The sequence below is a fragment of the Drosophila novamexicana genome, unplaced genomic scaffold (genome assembly GCF_003285875.2).
Source record: "Drosophila novamexicana strain 15010-1031.04,08,12 unplaced genomic scaffold, DnovRS2.1 tig00000108-arrow-pilon, whole genome shotgun sequence".
In the NCBI taxonomy this organism is placed as follows: domain Eukaryota; kingdom Metazoa; phylum Arthropoda; class Insecta; order Diptera; family Drosophilidae; genus Drosophila; species Drosophila novamexicana.
Genome location: NW_020824772.1, coordinates 3,466,404 through 3,490,193, shown reverse-complemented (window position 1 = coordinate 3,490,193; position 23,790 = coordinate 3,466,404). Strand labels below are relative to the sequence as shown.

Here is a 23,790-nt window from a genome sequence, read left to right as displayed (position 1 = left end):
GTCGATAAGTTGAATTCTATTTGGATAATAGGCTGTGTACTTACGTGCAGCTGATGCAGGGACCACTCGTCGATTCGATAGGTTCGCCCACCTTATACGAACGGCCGTTAATGAGACAGCCAGTGTGTTGCACAGCATCGCCGTGGGAGTAGTTCAGGAAATGCGGTGGCAGTGTGGTGCTTGTGGTTGTCGTACTTGTCGTTATATTGAGCACAGCGGCCATGGACACGGGACACTCGTATCGGGGACAACAGAAGCCAGAAATTGGCTCCTCATGACAGCCAGCAATTGGAGGCGGGCAAGATTGCTGCAAGCAGATGATGTCGCTTCTGAAGCAGAAGCAGAAATCGCAAGGATCGTCGCGTGGGATTTGCTGAGCAGACACGTAGATTTTGCCAGCATAGCGGCAGGTACCTGGGCCAAATACCTCCTCTTCGTCGTATTCGTCCTCGGGATAAGATGGGTACTGGGGCTGGTGACCATAGGTAGGCGGTGTAATGGGTTCGTGTTGTGGGCTGGATGTTGAGGTTGTTGTGAGCGGAGATTCTGTTGTCGTTGTCTCAGTGGTCTGCTTGGTTGGTGCTGCTTCAGTTTCTCCATCTCCCAGTCTATCGTCGATGGATGGGGCCTTTGTAGTGCTGGTAAGGTGCTGTGCGAACAGTGGATGGAGCGTTGTAATACTGGCAATATCTGGGTGTACGGTAGCTGTTTCTTCGCTGGATGCCTCCGTCGATGCTTCATCATGAGCAGCAGGTGCAGCTGATGTGTGTGGTATCTCTGAGACTACAGCTGGGACTTCGGCCTCGTCGTGTCCAGGTTTCTTTTCAGCTGGCTCAGTAACGCCCTCCTCAGATTCGGTGGATTCAGCACTTTCTTCTTGCTTATGCGTATCCTCTGATGCAGGGGTATGCCCCTCCTCCGACTCAACCGACTCTTCATCCTCCTCGGTAGAATCTAAGCTTGGTTTAACAGTTGGTGGCACGGTAGACTTTTCTGTGTCGGATGGCTTATCAGTATGATCGTCAGACTCTGGAGCCTCAGTTAATTTAATTGGGGTCTCCTTCTCGAGATCTGTTTGCGCAGTCTGTGCCACAAATTCATCTTCCTCCACAGGTGCCTTAGTGGGGATTTCGTCTGTTGTCGGCGCTGGTGTTGGTGGCTTCAGCTTGGCACCAGCAACTTGATCTGTGGTGTCTTCGTGTATGACAGCACCTGGCTCAGTAGTTTCCTCACCCACATCTTCTGTTGCAGATGGCTTCTTGCTAACTTCGCTGGTTGCTTCAACATCATGAGAAGCAGGAGCAACTGTAACTGGAGTCTTGTCAGCATCTTCAGCAGAAGTTGTGGCAGATCCGTCATCCTCAATTTTTTCTTCATCAGTTTGAGGAGCAATAGTTTGTGACATGACATCTTCCATTGGCTTCGTGTCGATTTCTTCAGCATCAGGAACATGAATTGGAGTGAGCGTAGTGTCAGCTGCAATTTGAGTTTTAGGCGTAGTAGAAACACGAGCGGGTTCTTTTTCCTCATCGGTCTTGGGTGTTGTTGTGTCCTCAATGGTGCCCTGTTCACTAGGTGTTCGCACTGTGGTACCCTCTGTATCATCATCTTCAGCAACCGCAGGTGAAGCCGTACTGACATCAATCTTGTCATCAGCAGCCGGCGTAGTAGCGTCTGCCTTGATAGAAACCGCAGCGGCTGTAGTTGGGTGCTCGCTTTCCACTTCAGAAGGAGAAACAGTGGAGGCAATCTTATCGATAGGCTGTTTCTCTGTTTCTTCAGCTGGACGCTCGGTTGTAGAGTCAATTTCTTCACCTTCTTCGAGCTCATCCTTTGCTGGAGCTGGGGTTGGGGATGGTTCCTTCTCGGATGGCTCTTCGCTGCCGGCAGATGGAGGAACTGTGGTGTAGCTATCTTCTGGCTTAGGTTGAACTTCATCATCAGTTGGTTTCTTAACAATATCCTCTTCGGCTGGTGCAATCGTTGTTGAATCTGATTTACCGTCAGCAGGCGTTGCTGTCGGAAGTACCTCATTGGAAATATGTTCGTCTTTTTCCACAGAAGATGGAGGCTGAGTGGTGAGGTCAGTCTCCTGCTCCATTTCGCTTTCAGAAGTAACTGGCTTCTTGATGTCCTCTTCTGGCTTACTTGTTGATGGAGGTGTAGGCAATGGTGGTAATTTCTTTTTGTCGGAAACCTGTGGCGCAATGGTGGTTTTAGAGTGGGTGTCTGCCTCTTCATCAGAAGAGGTTGACTCTTCATCGAATGGCTTAGAAGGTTCTTCTTCAAGAGAAGTCGCAACTGTGGTGTATTTGTCCAATTCTTCAAAATCAACAACGGCTGGAATCTTTGTGGCTGTTTCGGTGGCCTTTTCGGGCTGAGAATGCGCAGTTGTTGAAGAAATTTTATCTTCGGGTAATTCAACAGATTCTGTAGATGCAGCTCCCAATGGTGCATCAGTCGACTCCACAGGAATTTCTATGTCAATTGGCTTGTCTGACGGTCTTGCTTCATCTTCGGAACTAGGAGCAACAGTGGTAGCATCAATTTTGTCCTCTGGTGTTTCCTGCTCTCCCTTTGTGGTCGGTCGTTGGGTAGATGTAGTTTCGCTAGATGGCTCCTCTGCTTCTTTGTCTGCAGTGCTTGGAGCAATGGTAGTAATAAGCTTTGTATCCACATCAATCTCCAAAGGTGTCGAAGTGTATTCTTCTTCGGATGCCTTCTTTGTGTCATCTTGGATGGAGGGAGCTGCAGTTGTGATGGCATCTTCTTCGGCATCATGATCTGGCACCTTATGTTCTTCATCTTGGGTGGATGGTGCAGACGTTGAAGATGTAATTGTATCCCCTGGAGCTTGTGGCTTATCTGTAGTATGCGCCGTTTGCTCATCCTCTTCACTTGAAGACTCTGTTGATGGCTTTTCATCTTCATCAGTGGGAACAACATCTGTAGCAATGTCAATTTGGTCGTCTTGAGTCTTCTTATCTGATGGTGTAGATGTTTGGATTGATGGTTCCAGGTCTTTCTCAGTAGACGAAGGTACGAATGGAATCTTCTCATCTTCCGGTTTCTTAGAAACATCAATAACAGGAGCGTCAGTTGAAACAGTTTCCTCGTCAAATTTGTCTTCTGTTGGTTTCTCAGGTGCAGGGCTGATGGAAGTAGGACCAGATGTATCCCTAGTTGGTGAGATAGTGACAGATGGCTCTGTAGACTCTTCCTTGTCTGCATCAGTTGGGGCCACAGTAACTGAAGGCTTCGCCTCGGGCTTAATTTCATCCTCAACGGTTGCGATTGCTGGAGTTTCTTTTTCGATTGGTTTCTTCTCATCTGCCTGTGCTGCTGAACCAATGGTTGTTGTTGGGACTGATTCGGATTCATCTTCAGGAAGCTTGGTAACCTTAGAGACTTCGTCTTCGGTGGATGGCGCAACAGTAGTTTCTTTCTCGACATCTTTCTCTTCATGTTCAGCCTTTTCTGTGCTCGAAACCTCTTCTTCATCATCTGTAATGGGAGAGCCAGTAGTTTCATCTTGATCCTTGCTATCAGCTGGAGCAGAAGTGGATATATCATCAGATGTTCCTTTATCTTCTTCCGTTTTCGGAGCCTTGGTTGTAATTTGCGATTCCTGGGCTGGTTTCTTGTCAATATCAGCCTCAGTACTTGTTTCTTCATCGGCAGGTTTCTTTGCATCTTCCTCCGACTCAGCTGGTATCTCTGTAGTTGGCAATGGAATATGCAGTTTCTTAGTGTCTTGATCTTCTTCAGTTTCAGGGCGAAGAGTTGTCGCAGAAACGCTGTCTTCAGTGCTTTCAGAAGGCTTAGAAGCATCAGTAGGTGGAACCAATGTTGTGACTTTCTCAGCTTCAGATGGTGTGGCAATCGACGATGCGGGGATCTTTTCAGCATCCTCAACTGGTCTCTTATCAACATCAGCGACATGCGCCTCAGTAGATGAGGGCTCTTCCTCAGATTCTGTGGATGCTTCCTCAGATGTAGGAGCAATGGTAGTTGCAGAAATCTTGTCTTCGATTGCGCCTTCTGGGACTTCCACCCTTTCGTCAGCGGGCTTCTCCTCTTTAGTTGGTTTCTCTTCGTCCAATTCAATAGGAGCAATGGTCGTAGTGTCCGTAGTATCTTCGGTCTCCTTTTTGGACTCATCTGTAGTGGAAGCGGGTGTTGTAGTTGGTTCCTGTGCTGGCTGCTTGCCAGTTTCCTCAGTTGTTGGTTCTGCAGTTTGCTTATGAGCGCCATCTTCCGGTGTGTGGTCTTTCTCGGCAGGCGTCTGAACTTCTTTTATGATTTCAGGAGCGGCAGTAGCACCTACAATTATATCTGCTTCTTCTTCAGTAGGAAGTTCTTCAGCTATCGGCTTCTTGATATCTTTAGGCGTTGTGACTTCATCTACTACGGGAATAGTTGTGGTAACGGATGGGATTTCTTCATCGGGCTTAACGTGTGATAATGGCTGCTCAGTAATGCCAGAAGGCATAATGACATCCTGTGGTATTTGTTGAGTGCTAGTAGACTCCAGTTCATCATCAACTCTATCAGCAGGCTTTGTGCTTGATTCAGGCTTGATAGTTGTTGACTTGCTCTCATCAGTACTTTCATCGGCCTTCGCTGTTGAGGAATCAGCTTCACAAATATAAGTTGGGCAGCAGCCGTCAAGCAGATCGGTAGCCAGAACACAGTTCTCACGATCGTCGGGAATTTTGCATTCCATTGACTTACAGGACACAATGCTGCTAATGCATTTGCACGATACATCGCAAGGAGTTGTTGCTGGCACATCGGTATTGTTGGCATAGGTTTTGCCTTCGACCAAGCAGTCGCCTTCTCCTGGTATAGCAGCTGGCAGCTGCATGTCAGGCATGGATGCTGCTGTGGTCTCCTCATCCCTAGTGGGTGCCAATGTAGTTTTCTCTGCAGCGAATTCATCCGCGGCGCCTGTTTTTTCAGGTGTAACCTTGGCTGGTTCAGGCGATTCCTCCTCTGACGTAGATGCAGTAATATCTTCTTCACTTGATTCTGGGATTTCGGTGCTGGTGTCAATTCTCTCCGTAGAGTCAGTACCTTCTGAAACAGGAGGCAGATAAACTGCTGGCGGCTTATCAGTTGTGCCTTCCTCGCTTTTGTCTGGTCTGGCAGTACTTTGATCAGCTTCAATGACAGCAGGAGCAATATCTGACTTGACAGGCACTGCTTGAGTAGTTTGGTCTTCATCCTTATCCTTGTCGGTGGCAATACTGGGCTGCTCTGAAGGCTGCTTATCAAGTGGTGCACTGGTAGATGACAGAATGTCCATTTCTGCTTTGACAGTTGTGAATTTATCAGTCTCTTCAGTTGATGTCTCTTTCTCATCTTTTTTGGTTTGCTCAGTGTGATCCTCTGCTTCCTCTGCTTCCTTCTCATCACTTTCAACTGAGGACACTGTGATCGGTTGTTCTTCCTTGTCCTCCGGTTGCTTGGGCGCAATTGTTGTACTGTGTACGACAGGCTTCTCTTCTTCTGATGTGCTTTCTGTACTATCTTGATCACTGATGCCTTCAGTAGTGGAGGAAAGAATATGAGGAGCCGCTGTTGTTGCCGGTACAATTTCGTCTTCTTCTTTGGCGGCATCTTTGTCGGTAGAGCTTTCAGCTGCTTCAGTCTGATCCTCTTCAGTTTTTGGTGTGGTAGACTTGATTGTCTCAATGGCAGGAGTAGAAGCCTTAATCTTATCCTCTTCGACGCTGGTATCCTCAGGGGACGTTGTGCTTGAAATGATTCCTTCGTCATCGCTGGCTCCTTCGATGGGCTTAACAGCCTCCTTGTCTTTCTGAGTGCTAGCTTGATCCGCAGGAGTCGTGGCCTGGACAATATCCTCTTCACCACCAACCTCTCCAGCAGGAGTTGTAGCTTTCTCAGTATCTCTATCAACTGGTTCTTCTTCAGCAGGAGTTGTACCCTTGACAATTTCATCTTCTGCACGGACGTCTTGAGTAGGAGTTGTAACTTTAACAATATCCTTATCTTCTGCGACAGCAGTTGTCGCCGTATTTTCCTGGTCATCACTAACATCTGCAGCAGGAGTTGTAGCCTTGGCAATATCCTCCTCACCACTGACTTCCTTGGCTGGAGTAGTCGCTTTAACAGTATCTTCCTCACCACTAACATCTGTAGCAGGAGTTGTTGGCTTTTGTTCCTTGTCAGCACTAATATCTGCAGAAACAGTCGTGGCCTTGTCAATATCCTTTTCATCACTAGTATCTGTAGCAGAAGTTGTCGCCTTGTCCTCTTTGTCATCACTAACAACTGCAGCAGAAGTTGTAGCCTTAACAATATCCTTGTCATCGCTAATATCTGCAGCAGGAGTTGTAGCCTTAACAGTATCTTCTTCAGCAATTTCATCTCCGGCAGAAACGCTCGGCTTACTAGTATCCTCATCAAGACTTTCTTCTCCAGCAGGAGTTGTATCCTTGACAATATCTTCCTCACCACTGACTTCCTTGGCTGGAGTTGTCGCCTTACTAGTATCTTCCTCCTCTGTAGCTGGAGTCGTATCCTTGGCAACATCTTGCTTATCACTAACATCTGTAGCTGGAGTTGTAGCCTTGGCAACATCTTGCTTTTTGCTAATGTCTTCAGCTGGTGTTGTACCTTCGGCAACATCTTCCTGAACGCTAACCTCTGAAGCTGGAGTTGTACTCTTACTGACATCTTCCTTGTCGCCAAAATCTCCAGCTGGAGTTGTACCCTTGGCGGCATCTTCCTTATCGCTAATGTCTTCAGCTGGTGTTGTACCTTCGGCAACATCTTCCTGAACGATAACCTCTGAAGCTGGAGTTGTAATCTTACTGACATCTTCCTTGTCGCCAAAATCTCCAGCTGGAGTTGTACCCTTGGCGGCATCCTCCTCCTCGCTAATCTGCACTTTGGAAGTAGTAGCCTCTTGACCATCTTCATCAGGACGGACTTCAGAAACAGGTGTTGTAGGCTTAACAATTTCTTGCTCACTTTCATAGCTTGTTTCTGTAGAAGACACTGGAGACGTGGCTGTAATATCTTCGTCTTCACCGCTACCTTCCTCAGCAGCAGTTGGAACCTTATCTTCACCGCTACCTTCCTTAGTTGGCTCGGCAGGCTTAACAGCTTCCTGTGTTCGTGGAGTAGTGGCCTTAATAATATCCTCCTCGCCACTGCCTTCCTCGACAGGCGTTGCCGGCGATGATTCAGCTGGTATATCAATTCTATTATCAGCACCGATAGTAGAGGTCTCAGGCTCTTTCTCCTTAATCTTATCGTCATGCACAGGAGCAGCCGTAGTGTACTCTTGATCAACCTCGCCGCTGCCGACTTCCTCTGCTGGACTCTCTGTGGCCACATCCTTATCCTTCTCCTCATCATCAATGTGCTCTTGAAGATCAACATCTTCCTTGGGTATTTCACCATGTATATCCTTGACAGGCGTTGCTGTGGTAACAGTCGCCTCATCCCGGCTAACCTCCTGGGTAGTAACCTCAATGATTTCAGTCGTGGCACTGTCATCCTCGCAAATGTAATTGCTGGGACAGCACTCGCCCTCGGCGGCTGGCATGGCACGGCAGGCTTTACCACTAGTCGTACTCATGGGCATCTCGCACTCTTGGACGGCACACACAATATCGCCGCGCATGCAGTAACAATGCTCGCAAGCATTCTTGCCCTTGATGGAGGCACCATCCGCAAAGTTCTTGCCATTGTGGATGCAATCCGTAGACACGGCTGGTGTCATGGTTGAGGTTAAAATAAAGCCAGTCGTTGGACGAACCGTGGTCGTCGTCGTCGACTGATCCTCCAGCTCAAGAACATCATTTTCGTGATCTGCAAAGAATAATGTGAAATCAAAATTTGCTTTTAAGAACCCAATCCTTCATCTACTTACCGCAACTGTAGCGCACGGGACAACAAGAGCCTTTGTTGTATATGGGTGTGCAGCCGTCCACATGTAGGGTGCACTCCTGCATAACGCATTTGGTCTGATTGTTAATGCAGTAGCAAAGCTCGCATGGCTTGTTGGGATTCGATGGCACCTGGGCGCCTTCCGGATAGAACTTCTCCTCAATGCTGCAGCCAAACTTCTCGGGTATGCTCAGTTCGGTGCCAGGCTCAGGAGTATGATAAGGCACGTCCACAGGAACTGCAATAGCAACACGTAGTTAAAATATCTAGCTATAGAAATATAGCTTATAGAGCTTACCCTCTGGACAGGTTATGATGGGACAGCACTGATCCTCGCGCTTCTCCACAATGCAATCGTGACCAATGGGCTTGGTGAACGGGCAGACGCGCAGATAGCACATGAGCATGCGATTGTGGCAGGTGCAGTTGAGACACGGCTCATTGGTCATGATGCGGTCACCTTCATTGTAATGCGCATAGTTGTAGTAGCAGCCCTCTGCAATAAGCGAAAAGAAAGTTGCGATTCATTACCAACCCATCTAGCCATAACTGGAGCAGCCCTGGGAACCATCGCCCCAAACAATGCCTTCCTCAACTACTTAATATATGACAGTGCAAGTAATACTAGCAGTTAGTTCCCTAGCATCAGTTATGCATTCAAGCCAAGTCTTAACTAGCTCATGTGTGCCACTGTGTCGTTTCGGCCATAAATTAAGGCCCAGCGCCATCAACTGTCATAATACGTGCAGCTATAGATATCTTTTATTGCTCATCAGAGTCGTTAAACACACACAACTCAGGCGCCGAGCAACGTTTAACATACGTACGTCTCGTCTATGGCTACTGGTTACTGACACTGGTACTGGGCTACCTAATTTACTGGCGTCCACCCGCAATAAATTTCAAATCACATTATTAACACGTTAAGCGCAACTTGCAGCAGCTCCCCGCTAACGTGTTTCCGTCCAGCCCCAGCTCTGACTACCATTTGTGTTGTTGGCCTGTGCCGCTGACTTGTTGGCTAGACAATTTTTGATTGAAATCTTTGGTGTCGCTGTCTGGAGCTCACGTTTTCAACATAAAGCTCGTAAAAAAGCGTTTATTTCTTTATGTTTCATTTTGTTTTAAATACCCTGTAGACATTTTATTTGTACTATATTTACGTTTTACACTGATAAAATAGGCAATGCCTAGTTTTATTATACAGAATCCCAACTTAAGAACAAAATATGTCCCTTCCGAATTCAAATATAAATAACTCTTACAAGAGTTAGATATTTAGAAAAGTGGGACTTTTTTATAAATTATTTTTTAATTTTTAATATCTTAAGCCATTAATAGCATTATCTTTACCAATGTTGGCATTAAGAACTTTTGCTTTATTATTTCGAAAGCATTATCTATCAATATCTATAATTTCTTAGCATAGCATGCATATATGTCAGTTACAGGGTATTTGCTCGACAGCTGGCGCATTCTCATTTCATTCGGGTATTTTTTCACACCTCAGCTAACAGCCTAATAATGCGGTACACAGTCCCCCCTACGTTCTGCTCTGCTCTTTTTATGACAACTTTGGGTCAGCTATTGGTCCGATCTTTTGTGGTTGATTAGCCGCTTGGCGCGGGGCAATGGTAAGTGGCTGTAAAATGGGGATCAATTAACGTGAATGCTTTGATTCCACATCATAAATGAATTATAAGCTTTTACTTAATCCCTGTCAAACTTTTTTCATTGATTATCTAATCGGATTTCTTGGGTATTTTCATCTGTGCGGCTTCTCACTTACCTGGGTACTGTTGTATTTCCGTGTATTCCTGCAGTGGGGCTGCAAAAGAAATGTAAAAAAAAGGAACAAATTAATTTGTATTGTATTATGAAATGTAAGAGCTATTTTTCTCGATTACGGCAGAATTTTATGATGGCCATATCCGTTAGTCGTCATGACTATAATAAATTAATTTATCTATTACAGCGAATGCCAGACCTCTAATTGTACCTGCATGCAATTGAAATTAAACGTGGCTGCAAACTTGCGTAGGCCGAAGTCGAGGCACTTGGACTTGGTCTTCTATTCGAACTTCTCGTTGATAGGCCAGCCTCGTCTGATAACAGGGCCCGACCGCCGCTGGCCAGCATGCAACAGGCAACTGGCAACAAGCAGCCTGCAACAAGCGGGCAGCAAATTGCAGCAACAACAGCAACTGTTGCAGTGCTCGGCTTTGTGTGCGTGCAACGTGTTATTACCACATAATCAAAATTCAGCAGCAGCGGCAACCTGCAGCAGAGGTAGCCGTAGCGTTAACAACAACAGAGAGTGCAACAAATAATGGCACGTAGCTGGAGGATCTTACCCTGTGTGTGTCCCACACTGGGCCAACTGCAGCGAGAGTCGCTAAAAAATGGCTCAAACAAATTGTTTAAGCTGACAGTTAGCCGGCAACGCGCGCGGCAGCCAACTGGCGGCCACTTGTTGCTGCGGTGGCGTTTACACGACCACGACAGCAACATGCTGCAGTAGCAACAGCAGCAGCTTAAATGATTTGACAAATTGCATTTTGTTGTGAATAGTTGTTGCTGTTGTTGTTGGACCAACTTTGATTAATTGTGCCTAGTTGAAGGGTTGACAATTTTGCACATATCTCAAATGTTAATTTTCGCTTGATTGAGTGGCTACGGCTACTATTTACCCGGCAGCAATATAATTTAGAATACCCGCAATTCGGCTACGAAATACATCCGAAATAACAATGCGAATTCTAACGGCAAGTGCTCATAAGCATGATATTGGCCAAAAGGCAGGCAGGCAGGCAGGCAGGCTCTAAGCTGTAGAAGCGGCAGCAGCAACAAATCAGAGTAGCAATTTCAATGGCGAGGCAGTTGCTACGGCATGTTGTTGCTGCTGTTGCTGCAACGACTTACTCATTCAAACTAACGGATGTAAATTACATTTTATGCGGTAAGAACAGCAACAGCCACGACCGAACCTGGCAACGCATAAAAATTTACACATTAACTGTTAAGGATTGCCTGCCTGGACGGAAAGAGAGAGAGAGAGAGAGAGAGAGGGAGGGAGAGAGTGAGAGGGCGAGAGAGAAGGAGACAAAGCGGGCGCAGAATTTGGCTCGAAGGGGGGCGACATTGGTAGCACTTGGGAGCAGCAGCAATGGGAGTCAATCATGCAGCCGGTTCGCAGCAAGCACGCCCCGCAACGTACTGCCCAGTTGCCATTTGCCAGTTCCCAGTTGGCCGCCTTGTAATGCAAACTTATGCAACAATTTTCCGCTGCAAGTGCAACAACTAAAACAAGCCACATACGAGTTGTGGAGTACACGAGTACGGGTACGAGTACGAGTACGAATACGCGGCAGCATCAGCACGACGATGATGACCAAGACGCATGAGTCGTCGTTTGCCGGCTGCTGATGGTACACATCAAACATGGTCGTGTCGGTCCAACAAACAGAAGTCAGTCAGTCAGTTAGTCAGTCAGTTACTCAGCCAACTAAGTTGTTGTTGCTGGTGTTGATTTGGCTGCTACATTCACATGACTGCAGCTTCGGGCCAAGCCAAAGTTGTTGGCGGCGTTGCTTGCTGCTGTTGCTGCTGTTGTTGTTGTTGCTGTCGCAAGAGTCGTGCATTTTGTTTATTCTAGGAAAGCGCGCGCGCGCCTCGCATCCCGACCGTTGGTTGGCCATGGCCATGGCCATGGCTGGATGGCTGCTGCTCTCGCTGCCTCCGCTGCTGTTGCTGCTGCAGCAAGTTGAATGACCCGGTCGCGCATGTGTGCAAAAATGTGTACACAAACCATAAAATACAAGCCACTAGCTGGCTTTACTTACATAAGTAGGCCTAGACTTAGGCCTAGGTGCCGTAGCTGGCTTTGGCTTCAACTGCGACTGCGACTCTGACTCTGTCTCCGACAGTCGCATTGACCAGGCTAAGGCAGCGGGCACGCCTTTTGCTGGTTACGCTTTATTATTTAGTGGCTGTAGGTGGATTCGCAGGCGGATGTGTGTGTGTGGGGCTAAGCGGAAGGGAGGGGTGTGCTCAGCGGCTTAGACTAACTACAGAGGCCAGACGCGGAGACAGCGCCTGTGGCATGTGAAAAGTGGAAGTTTCGCTAAATATTTCGTTGATAGCAATCGTTCCTTTTTCAATTCTACTCGCTCTCGCTCTCTCTCTCTGTCCCTTTCTCCCTCTCTCTCTATTTGCTGTCCTCTTGCGGTACGCGGAAACGTAGCTAGTGAAATATTTGCCATGCCACAAATATTTCAAAGATTACAAAATAAACACAAATCTTCCTTTGGGCTGTAGTCATGCCCCCCTCCCAATGCGCCATTTTAGTGTGTTGCTATGCGTTGCCAAACGCGGCGGCAGAAGCAGCTTCTTTACCGCTACTTTGGGAACATCGAGCAGCTGCAGCAGCACACCCACAGCACGCCCCACCCGGCCAAGATATATGGCTAGCTGATAAGGCCGTAAAGGCCAGAAAGCCGTTTCAGCCGGCTCTTCTTTCTTTGGGTGACAATAGCGAATCGTTGGCGAATCGCTGGCTGCATTTGATATAGATGAACGTAATTAGAGCCAGGTCGAAGTGCTCCATGTCCGGCTAGAACAATGCGCCAACAAGGGACCCGACTGCACATGCAATAAATCGAACTATAATTGCACGGCCCCAGCTCAGCTTGTCTTGGTTTGGTTCAATTATGCAATGGCAGGAAAACAGAAATTATGCCAGGCCAAGAAGAGGCAGCAACAACTGCTGCTGCTGCTGCTGCCGAGCAAGAGGCATGCAAATTTTTTGTTGCGAAAACAATTTCCATTTTCTATGGCCTTGATCACATAATTTCCATAATGCCGAGTCGATCAATATGGAGTGAGCGACAAGCTAACAACCCATGCCCATGCCCAAGCCCATGCCCATACACACGCTCCGTGTGTGTGTGTGTGTTCGTATGCCGCCATATCATGCACCATGCATCAGCGAGATGGAGGCAAAGGGAAGCTCCCTAACAACAATGCGCCCAACGGAGGCAGCAGCCGCGCACAGCAAATGAATTTGCGAGTAATTTAACATGATTATGTCGAGGACAAGGTAGCAATGTAGACGTCGACAGCATCCAATGCAGCGGCTCCTTGCGCTGCCAAATTGGACGCAGTTGCGCCAGGCTCTATGCCTGATGATGCGGGCTTTGGGCCCTGGCGTGACGCTGTGTTTTATTACCAGCCCAGCCTAGACATGATTCGTTCTAAGTAAATTATGCCCGCTGGTCATGACGAGGATGCCGTGAAATTGCTGCCTGTTGCTGATGGAGTCAATGCTGCTGCTGCTGGCGCAGCTTCTGCTGCTGCTATGCATATGAAACAATTACCAAGAGCTGTGCACAGGTCTACGCCTAGACATGAATCCAATCCTTGGCTGTCTATATGTGAGCATTGTAATTGCTGGCAACTGCACCGCAGGCAACTGGCTGCAGCTCATATGCATACATATGTGTTTATGCTGCAGAGCCCAAGATTTCAGAGTCCCTGCGAAAGGGGCAGTGTCATTAGACAGTCAGTCAGGTTGTCAGTTGGGCCACAACTTTTGCTTTTTTTCTTTGCCATCGGACTGCAAATCTGACTGCTTAATAGATAATAATGAGTCTGGTCTCAACTTTGGAGTGGAACTAGGAGTTGCCACTTGGCCTTGAGGCGCTGTAATTAAGCAGTTAAAGGCGTAGTTAAGCCGCATAGTTTCCCACAGTTGAGGATCCTAGCTGTAGCCTTTCCATATTTTGCAGTTGTTGTTTTTTATGTGTCCTGCGCTTGATTTGTTTTGATTGCACTGCGTGGCTTTAATGAGCCCCCATCGGGTCATCAATCTGTCTGTCTGTCTGTCTGTCTGTCAGTCGTGTATGCTGCCGCTGGGCGAAGCTAATCACAGATCTGCCCACTGGCTGCAGCAAGCCAGATATATCATAATTTTTGTTTGTGCAATTTTCGACAAATTCTTATGGCCCGTTACGGACACGGACAAACAAATTGTCGTCTGCCGAACTTACTGCTCTGCTGCTGATACTGCTGCTCTGCATTCAATCCTTGGCACCGCTAGCTGTTATTGATAACAGCGCATTGATTACTGCAATTGCAGTCGAGTCGAGTCGAGTTGAGTCGAGTGCAGTTTGCCAAAATAACAGACAAGATCTATAATCAACGGCTTGCTCGGACGCGGTCAGCCCGCTGCAACTGTTGCTGCAGCTGTTGTTGCCTCTGTTGCATGCAACTCGTTTTCGCTGCGCATGCGTAACTGTTTATTAATTTGGGTTTGATTTTTGAGTAGCATCTAACAGTCTTCAGTCAGAGCCAAAGTCCTCAGATAACTTGTAGCGCGTGTCCAGCTTCGGCTGCAACGCCAGCTGACTTTGCTGACAAGCCGCAAGATTGATGATAATGTCCACAAGATATTCTCACGTTTGGGCCGCACGGCTTGCGGCCGTTTCAATTAGTTACGAGTATCTGTGGGCTCAACGTGGCCGTGCGCCTCATTTGGTAAAGCATTCACGTGGCATTCAAGCGCTAATTGCTTGCCCCGCCAAGAAGTTGCCCCCTGGACAGCTGGCGATTTGTATCTACTCCCACGACAGCAACAGCAAGAGCGCGTCCGCGTCCGCGACAGCGTCTGCTTTAAAGCTAATGATTGGCAAATGCAGATACTGCTGTTATATAGCGTATTAAATAGTGTGTGTTGCGTGTTGGCCAACTGCAGCATTAGAAGAAGCTGCCTCAACCATGAAAATTCAATGTTGCCAAACGCACAAAGCGAGGCAGCAACAGCCAGAACAACAGATCAGCAAAGCGATAATTATACAAGGTATTAGTTCATTCCTTGTACATAGTACAAACTATCCACCCACCACTCCATCCCCTGCTCTCAGTGAGTGGCCACTGCTAAGTGACTTAACATGACCCACACTGTGGCGTCTTGTGGGTACTTCTGGGTACTTGTGGGTTCGCCATGCGTAAAGGTGCTAGGCTGCGAGTTGATTGAACCCCCTGCTTGGCCGGGCATTGGAACCAGGGAGCTCTGTTCGCTCCCAAAGCTAAAGTTACACAATTGAAAAGCTGTGGGAAGTCATTGCACCATGTGATAAAGATCTGTGTAAAAATGAGCTACCAGCCAAGACATGGCTAATTACCATTCTTTCGCTGCAAGCCTTTCGTCTTAATAGTGTCAAAATGAATTCTAACACGCAGTCCCAGACCAAGACGAAGACCAAACCCAGGTCCATGTCCATGTCCAAGCTCGAGCTGTTGCTCAGCGAACCGCAAACTCTGAAGCTGGCCGGTACGTTGTGTTTCGTGTCAGATGCCACAGTAGCTCCTGTTAGCCAACGATTGGCGCCAGCCAGGAATGTCAAAAATGCCAGCTTGGCCAAAATGCCATTGACTTGTTGGGCTCTGAAAAGGGTTTTCCGCTTTAAGCCGGCTATCATAAAATGCCAATTAGCATTGGCAAAGCCAGTCCAAATTGGGTCAAATCTCAACTAATTGCCATAAATATGAATCAAGCCGCAAATGTTTGCCGAACGGCAGCTATTAATTAGCATTTCCAACACGTTTCTAGAGTGACGGCAACGTCGGCGACAACGTGTTGTACAAATTGAAAATTAGCATATTCACGCCAAGAGGTTGCATAAAATACCAAATAAAAAAAATAGACAAAAAAAAAATAGAAATATAAAACAGAAATAGATACAAAGTGACGTCTGGCGGGCGCAAGCTGGCCAACAAGTTCAAGTTCAATGACATCAAACAATAACATAATAAAGAAAAAAAGAAAAAAACAAACATAATATGAGCTATGGTTATGGCATGGACCGACACACACTTATGCTATATTGTACATGCTATATATCAGTCTGTGGGTCTTGGGTTTATCACAATGGGAAATCTGAGAATTGTTAATTCATTTCTCTGCCGGCGTTTTGCTCTACTAAACAGAATTTTGCATTTGCATTTGCTGGCCTCTCTTTGTCTTTTGGTAGCTGCGGCAACTGAAACTGCAACTGCAACTGCTGCAGTAAGTGCCACAGAATTACAGCAATCACAGCAGCCATTTCATTGTCAAGGCACGGCTGTAGGAACCAGCCGAACCAAAGGCGTTAATGGCCAAATTGTGTAATTTCTGTGGCTAAAATTGTGTGGTGTGAGCCACGTTCAGATGCTTGCCGAATGTGGCTTACAGTTACCGTTACATATACAAATTGCTGCTAGTTAACCGCAAGCTCCACCACTCGCTCACTGATTATTTACTTAAATGAAATTACCAAACTGCCCTCCCCCCCTAGCTTGCTCCTCCCCGCCGCGGCGACCTTGTCGCAGGAAGTTGAAAATTGTAACGCTGATAAAAATCGTATCGAGAGCTGCCTGTGCTTCCGCCAGACAACTGAAGAAGTTGGTGGTTCACACGCCACACATTCAGAATTCTCGATTCTGTATTCTCGATGCTCGATTCTCGGCACTCATTTAATTGAAATCAAGTGCAGTGAGGCCCTATCGGCCACAAATGGCTCTGGCTGGCTAAATCTGGTCAATGGCCTCAGGCCCCTAACGAAATGTGTGGCTCGCGTGGGTTAAATCAAAACAAACTAAGTGGCTCTGTGCGCTGCTTTAAGAATTATAAATGTGCTTTTCATTTTTTTTTCTATTTATTTTTTTTTTTGTTTTGCTATGATCATAACTCTGGGCTCTGTCTCCAAGTCATGGTCAATTTATCATACGCAGTTTTGATTTGAGCTTCGAGTTGAGCTCTTTACACCAACAACAGAACATCCATTTCTGTGTGTTTTGTTATTTTCTTTTTGACAAATTGATGTACGACTGGGGCGTCTTTGGTGGGCCGAAACGAAAGTCGACGCTTCTCAGCAGGCTGCCATTGCTTATTTATGGCCAAAAGGCAGCATATGGCACAAAGGCGATGCGGACATGGTCTGGGCGGCTTCTAATTGTGTCACTGTCGAAAGTTTGGCCAAAAATCTGCCTGAGAATCGTGTGTGGACACAGATTCATCCTGTTGCCACTCGCACGCAGCCGCATCGTGTGGGCTGCTTAACCCGCAAGTTCGTGATCTCTAACTCGCGTAGTTGTTCTTCAAGTGGCTATGAAATTCCACAGCTACGCAGCCAACACACACACACACACATACACTTAGCGGCTGCTTAGCCACATCTCCATATCGGTCAATGGTCAGCGGCTGTTTGGCCCAGGCAAATAAGCCAGCAACTACTACGTCAAGTTTGACTACGACTGACTTCAAAGTATGGGCTATTGGTATGTGGCTATGCTACAGGTACCGAGAGAGAGAGGTACAGCCATGGCCATAAGTATATGCACAGGTACAGACAGTGTCAGCGTGTTTGCATACGAAATATTTACGATCGCCAGCAGCCACGCCTGCTTCAAGTGCCACATACCGTTGGCCATGTGCTTATCAAGCAGCTGATAAGCCGGCATAGCACTTGACATTGAACCTGGTCGGGTGTAGCTGGCCAAAATGTTAATTATATGCGCGTGGCTAAGCTGCTGAGGGGCCAGCAAAAAATCTTGATTAAAGCCGCTGCTGCGGCTGCTGCTGCTGCTGCTGATGATGCTGGCATGTGGCTGATATCATCGGCGAGCGCTCATGCAATTAATACTTGAGCATAATAATGATGTTTGCCTCAACCCAAGCCTGTCTAGAAATTTCCGTCGATAGTTGGGCATAGTTTGGTCAGATGCTTCGCGCTTAAAAAGCCACCTAATACAGGCTAATTAAGCGCGGCAAGTGGCTATAAAACCCCAAAATGCCATTTGACTTCCGCAACTCACGACTTTAGTTAGCCATAAACAGGCGATTTATATGCGCAATAAACCAAAAAAAACATATATATATATGAACAAAAAATATGAAGTTCCAGCCCGAAACGTACTAATGCTTTTGTAATTGGTTATAAATTAAGCAATCAGTTAAGCATCATTAAAACTTTATATAAAATATGCTTACAGACGAGTTACCATCTTCTGACTGCTCCATCGCACCATGATGAAGTACTTTAAAAACATAAGCCTTCTAGCATTGATCAATTGTGGTGTCTCCAATTAGAAGCAGCCATGCCCAAAACTCAAGTTCAGTGACTGTGACTTATCAGTTTTGTACGCCACATACTATAAATATGTACGACTTGGAGCATGAGTACTTTCATTGGTGTCAATTGCCCAGCCTCCAGATTCCAGCTCCAGCTGCAGCTCAACCTCCAACTCCAGCTTCAGCAGCAGCAGCAGCAGTTAAGTACGAAGTGAGGAATCGTCAAGCAGATGCCAAAAAAAGAACCAACACCTGTAGCTCACAGCCATGTGAACAAAAAAACGGGAGAAGCAATCTGATACTTGCCGAAGATCTAATACCCTTTCGCATATAATTCAATTGTAATTCAATGTATATTGTTGACCATTTAATGTAACAGCATATAACCTGAGTAGTAATAATACTACAAATATTTGTTATGTTTCATAATTAAATCTCCAAGTCTAAGATACAAGAGTAGAAATAGAGACATGACTGATAAGTAACTATAAACAGATCCGTTTTAAAATACGAATTCCAATATTTTATTATACAAAATGAATTGGTGTAAATAAGTATCAATATTAAATATTCATATTACATAATCCGAACCTTAAGGCGAAGCATTGGTGCGAAACGTCCACCGATAAACAGCTTTACACATACCCTAGCAAAACTTGAATACCCTAAGCGGGTTTATCAAAAACAATAAAAAGGAACTCGAGCTCGAAATTTATTGATGAAAACGCCCCACGAAAATAAGCGAACAGCCAAAAGGCAGAGATGAGGCGGGAGCCAAGTAAAGCTTGAGTCTGAATTTTGCCGTCTGCTTTTTATGGCTTATAAAATCATAATAATGTGTTGCGGCTACCGGAGCTGCTGACAGACGATGACGACGACGACGGCGACGACGGCAAACAGTGGGACTGCGACTGCGACTGTGCCGTGCGCTGTTGTTGGTCCATTAACTTGGCCGGCAGTTGATGCGACCAATCGAGCGCCTAACTGATCGACCTTGAGCTTGAAATCAAACTTGAACTTGGCAGCTTAAAAATTGCATAAGGCGCCCGCGGCTGGCGGGTTGACTGCGTTTGGGCTTCATTTTTTAATGGGTGGCACTTGGCCAAGACACGATATGTTACCAATAGCTTGAGCTCAAAACAATTGCCAATTGGCAATTGGCATTTGACTGGCCTTTTGTCATGACGCAAAATGCCACTTGTTGTGAAGTATTTGAACATGTTTCGACTTTTTGCCGATTTGCGCATATTAATCATGGCTCTAGCAAGTACTCGATTCACTGGCTATATTGATTTATATGTGGAATACGGCGGGCAGCTGTCGAGATACAAATGTATCTCGCAGATACAAACAAGTGTTGAGTCATGAGCACGGTGTTATGTGTGTTATGTACTCATGCATGTATTAATTTAATAATGGAACAATTCAATTACCACACCATGCTGTGAAATTCTTGTAAGGCCAGTTCTGAGCTGCGGACTCTCTGCAAGTTCTGTAAGTTCATCAAACTCAAGTGTTGAACTCCACGGGCAGCCATAGCGTCCATTGAGCTGTTTTGTTTGCTTGTTAGTGTAACAGATTGTGCGTGTGTGCATGTGTGTGTGTTCGAGTGTGTGTGGCAGACAATACCCATAAGTAGGTGAGAAAAGTGATAGAAGAGGCGCATCGATCTAGCTATAATCGGTTCTCAGCTCACACGCTTCAAGCTCTTTTTCGGCCATTCACAAAAATGTTCTTAACTGCGTTTTTCTTATTTTCCGCCTTTAATAATTTCTTTTTGGGTAGTTTTCCCTATTGCGGCGCCTTAGCGGGAGGAGACGAGTGTGGCATGTGTTAATGAAAATTCCAAGAAGTCAATGCTGTATCAAGCATTCGAGCGGTGCTAAATGTGGGTCAACAAGACCGAATGACTGACTGACTAACTGACTGCCTGACTGACTGTTTGACTGACGGGCTCGTACTGTTGTCGCATATCGTTTTGACTAGGCCAAATCAGTCAGAGGCAGCTGCAGTTGTTGCCTGTTTATTGAATGCCCATTAAAGAGTGCCACAATGTGCTGCGGCTGGAATTTAGTGTTTGGGCCTTGGTTATAGGTTTTGGTTTGGGTTTCGGTTTTGGTTTTCGTTTCAGTGTTTGCATGTGATTACTGCTGGCAGTGGAAGCAGCAGTGCAAGCACCCAGCGCTGACCGATATTCTGCAGTCTGCAGTCATGAGAAATGGTATTTCGTTTGCCACTCTTTACCATTTTTGGGTTTATTTGCCATAAAGTTTTGTTTAAGCAAGTCGTTAAATTGTACAAAGACAACTCCATAGCGCTAGGCCAATGGGCCATTTTATAGCTGCACCTTCCAGCGCTGGGATATGGTGAAAGCTAACACCTCGCTCGGGCAGATGCATCTAAAATAGGCGTTTGGCCCACCCATTTGCCGAGTGTGGCCATTAGCACTCGGCCTTATTTATGGCAAGGGTCTGAATTTATTTTAGTATCTGTAGCCGTCTGTAACAGTATCTGTAACTGCAACACCCCCTAGATGGACGACGGTCAATGGCATTTTTGCCTTAATTTCAATTTCAATTTAAATGGAAACGCATGACTCAATTGAATTTTGGACACCCCACGTATTTCGCATGGCAAGTAATTGAATTATTTTTTCGCCAGCGCTAAATGCAACGCCGACCTTTAGGTTGAGGGGCACTGTGACCACCCCTGACCATGGACAAGTGTCAGTCGTGGCAGCTGTTGCTGGCTGATAGCAATTTGTCACAGAGGCCCAATGCCAAATGCTTTAATTAGCTCGACTTGCACCAAAATATCGACAAGTGCGCCTGAGCCTCAAAATGTGTGCGAAATTTATGGCCAAAATAATCAGAATAGACAGCGCATATGCGAGCATCTCCCACAAGAGTGGGATGTGGGCTGGTGGTTCAGCACTCAGATACTTAGCTGCCTAACTGTAATTTATGTTGACATAATAAACCACTTACCGGCTTGCGTTAACGCTGGCAGCACCAACAGCAGCATGGCCAGAGACATCAGCTCCTCGAGTCCCAGCGGACTCGAACGTTTTCTTGTCATCGCTTTGCTTGTGTGTGTAACTGCAATGGAACAGGGATACAAAAAATGAAGTTAAACAAAATATACTTTGGTATTGTGTCATCATTATATTCAACAAACGAATTGATCCATTAGACCTTTGACACTCGCCCGTTTAACCCTTTACAATGAATGGAAAGGAAAAAAACCACACACAACAATCAAATTGAGCCACAATATGTTTCTTAAACGACAGCACTTCATTAAAAAAGCATGACAGGGCACATGTCCTTATGTCTGTTCCCATATTTTTTTTTGTTAAAATTTTCAATAGCCTCAACTGCTCGACAAAAGCAATTTACGTGCACAAACAGCAAAAGAATTTCGGGTGGGTTGGGCGATTGTTGACAGTGAACTCCCACCACCACCACCAGCACCACCACCATACTACGGTCCGAACTCGGTGAGAATCGGAGTCGGCACCCCTCGAGCGTATGTGGGGGCAGATCCTGACTGGCTGTTTTTCTTCAATTGTTTGCGGAAATCACTTGTTTGCTGATTTGACAGATGTGCAATTTTCCCTGACATGGCTCGCAGGCTCGCAATTGTTGGCTGTCAGCGCGGGCCCCGTCTAAACTCCCAACCAAGAACAAAATGGTCCGAAAACCTTGTCATGTTGTGGCCCTGGACTTCAAATGTGGATATAGTTCTGTGAAGTTTCTGCTTCTTGATTGAAAATGTCAGCCACACGCCGAAAAACTTGTGTTACCCCCCGAACCAACTTATAATTAGCTGGGGCCCAACGGCTGACAACTGTATCTATATACGTTATGTACTTATCAGCACATAATGCCATAAAAAGACAGCAACAACAAATGGTAAAAGTTCTCGTCTCAGCGGTTCATATTTTCATTTATTAGCCAAGTTTTTTATTTGCTTTTATGCGCCTTTAATCAAGTCCCTGGAGATGCAACACGTGAGTACCACACCATTTCCATCGATGTGGGGGTTGCTTCAGCCAGACGTGCTAGCTGGGGTAGAGTGACAAGGGCGTGGCTGTAGGCGGGCGTAAGTTATACAATTTCATACATTCCCAACAAAAAAAGGCAATAAAAATAATAGCTCTATATACCATGGGACAAATGTGCGAAGTTGCTGCTCAGATTTGAGCAACTTTATCGATAACTACATATATCGAATGGCACCATATGATTTATCGATTGCTTTGGAATGTGCACATTAATTTGCAGCCGCTGTGCCACTGTGCTGAATGTGGGGGGTCACAATGACCCCTCGGCTGCTCTTCTTTCGAAATCCGAGTGGTTTCTGTTACACCCCTCACCTATCGGTGTGGTGTTGGGACAGAGGATGGGTGGGGGCAGTCGTGTCGTTTGCTCGCTAACGAAACAAGCAAATAAAATGAGCTAATGCCAGGCAGAGCGCGGCTCATCATAAATGCGCGAAATGTGCTCATTAAAATGCAGGGAAACGGCACAGGCACAGACCCCTACCTCCTCCACCTCCTCCTCCTCCAGCATGCCCCCTGAGTGCGAGTCGAAGTTAGAGTTGGAGTCGTAGTCCAAGTCGCAGTCCCCGGGAGCCACAAATTGCATTGCTGCGTGCTGTGGCAAACGACAATGTTAAAAGCAATAACAACAACAAAAACAACAACAGAAAGCTAGAAGAAGAAACAGCACAAGGTGTATGCAACACACGAAACCCGCCTCGACCAGGTTGAAAGATTGCTCCGCCGAGATGCAGCCTCAGCTTTAGTTGCGGCATTTTGATGACGAGTTGACATGACGAGCGACAATAACAATAATGATAATCTCACACGGGCTGTCCAATGATAATCATGATGGGGATGATGAGGACGATGATGATGATGATGGAGTTGAAGCTAAAGTTGCTGGCAGTGAGGCCTGCAACCGCCACCGACAACGGAAGCGACACAAACTGGCTATTAGTTGTTGGCCAAAATGGCACTTGTTCTAAAGCTATTAGCAACACACGAACAGGCTAGCAACATGTGCCTGCCAACTGGCAACTTGTTGCTGTAATTATTCTGCCATTTGTTGTTGCTGTTGCTAAATGGTAAACAATTTCAGCAGCCGCTTTCAGTATTTGGGTTAAGACCAAATAAAGGGGTGGCCAGCGGCCAGCGACCAGCTGGCCAAGTGTGTGACACAAATTCAATTTGTGAATGAAGCAGCCAAAACTAAACGCTCTCCGCACAAATGGTAATGCATGTAACTAGCTAACTTTTACCCATGCCAATTGCCCAAAACAAGGCACGCGAGAGAGTCAGTGTCGGGGGCTCCATGAACAGAGAGAGGGAGAGGGAGACAGAGAGAGGGGGAGAGCTACACACACACACACACTCACACACACTCACACTGGCTACCAAATGTCGGTCATGGGAAATTTGCAATAGGCGCTGGACAACTCCATGCCGGCTAGCTAGGGCCAATGGCAATGTATCATCATCAGCTACAGCCTCTTGACCAACAATGGGACGCCGTTGATATGCGTTATGAAAAATGCATGCAGGCTCTAACTCTGTGCCACCACGAGGCGGTGGCTCATGCGTGAATAGACGACCGACGGCCAACAAATGCAAATGTTTGCACAGCCGCCCGACATGGTGGGCCGGCAATGGCAACGGCGACTTAGACCCTGACTCTGACTCTGACTCCTCCTGGATGCGCACAAAGGGTAAGCAC

General features: G+C 46.5%; 1 protein-coding gene across 1 annotated transcript in view; it reads right to left on the bottom strand.

The window, feature by feature from the left end:
* Positions 1-23,790, bottom strand: part of LOC115771709 (serine-rich adhesin for platelets) — a 38,948-nt gene that overhangs the window by 1,624 nt on the left and 13,534 nt on the right. The window contains exons 2-6 of the mRNA XM_030717528.1: positions 21,019-21,129; positions 9,713-9,751; positions 8,222-8,419; positions 7,907-8,161; positions 45-7,845 (exon numbers count right to left, since the gene is read on the bottom strand). Coding sequence (XP_030573388.1) covers positions 45-7,845; positions 7,907-8,161; positions 8,222-8,419; positions 9,713-9,751; positions 21,019-21,109 — 8,384 coding nt within the window. The 5' untranslated portion in view covers positions 21,110-21,129. The remainder of the gene's footprint in view (positions 1-44; positions 7,846-7,906; positions 8,162-8,221; positions 8,420-9,712; positions 9,752-21,018; positions 21,130-23,790) is intronic.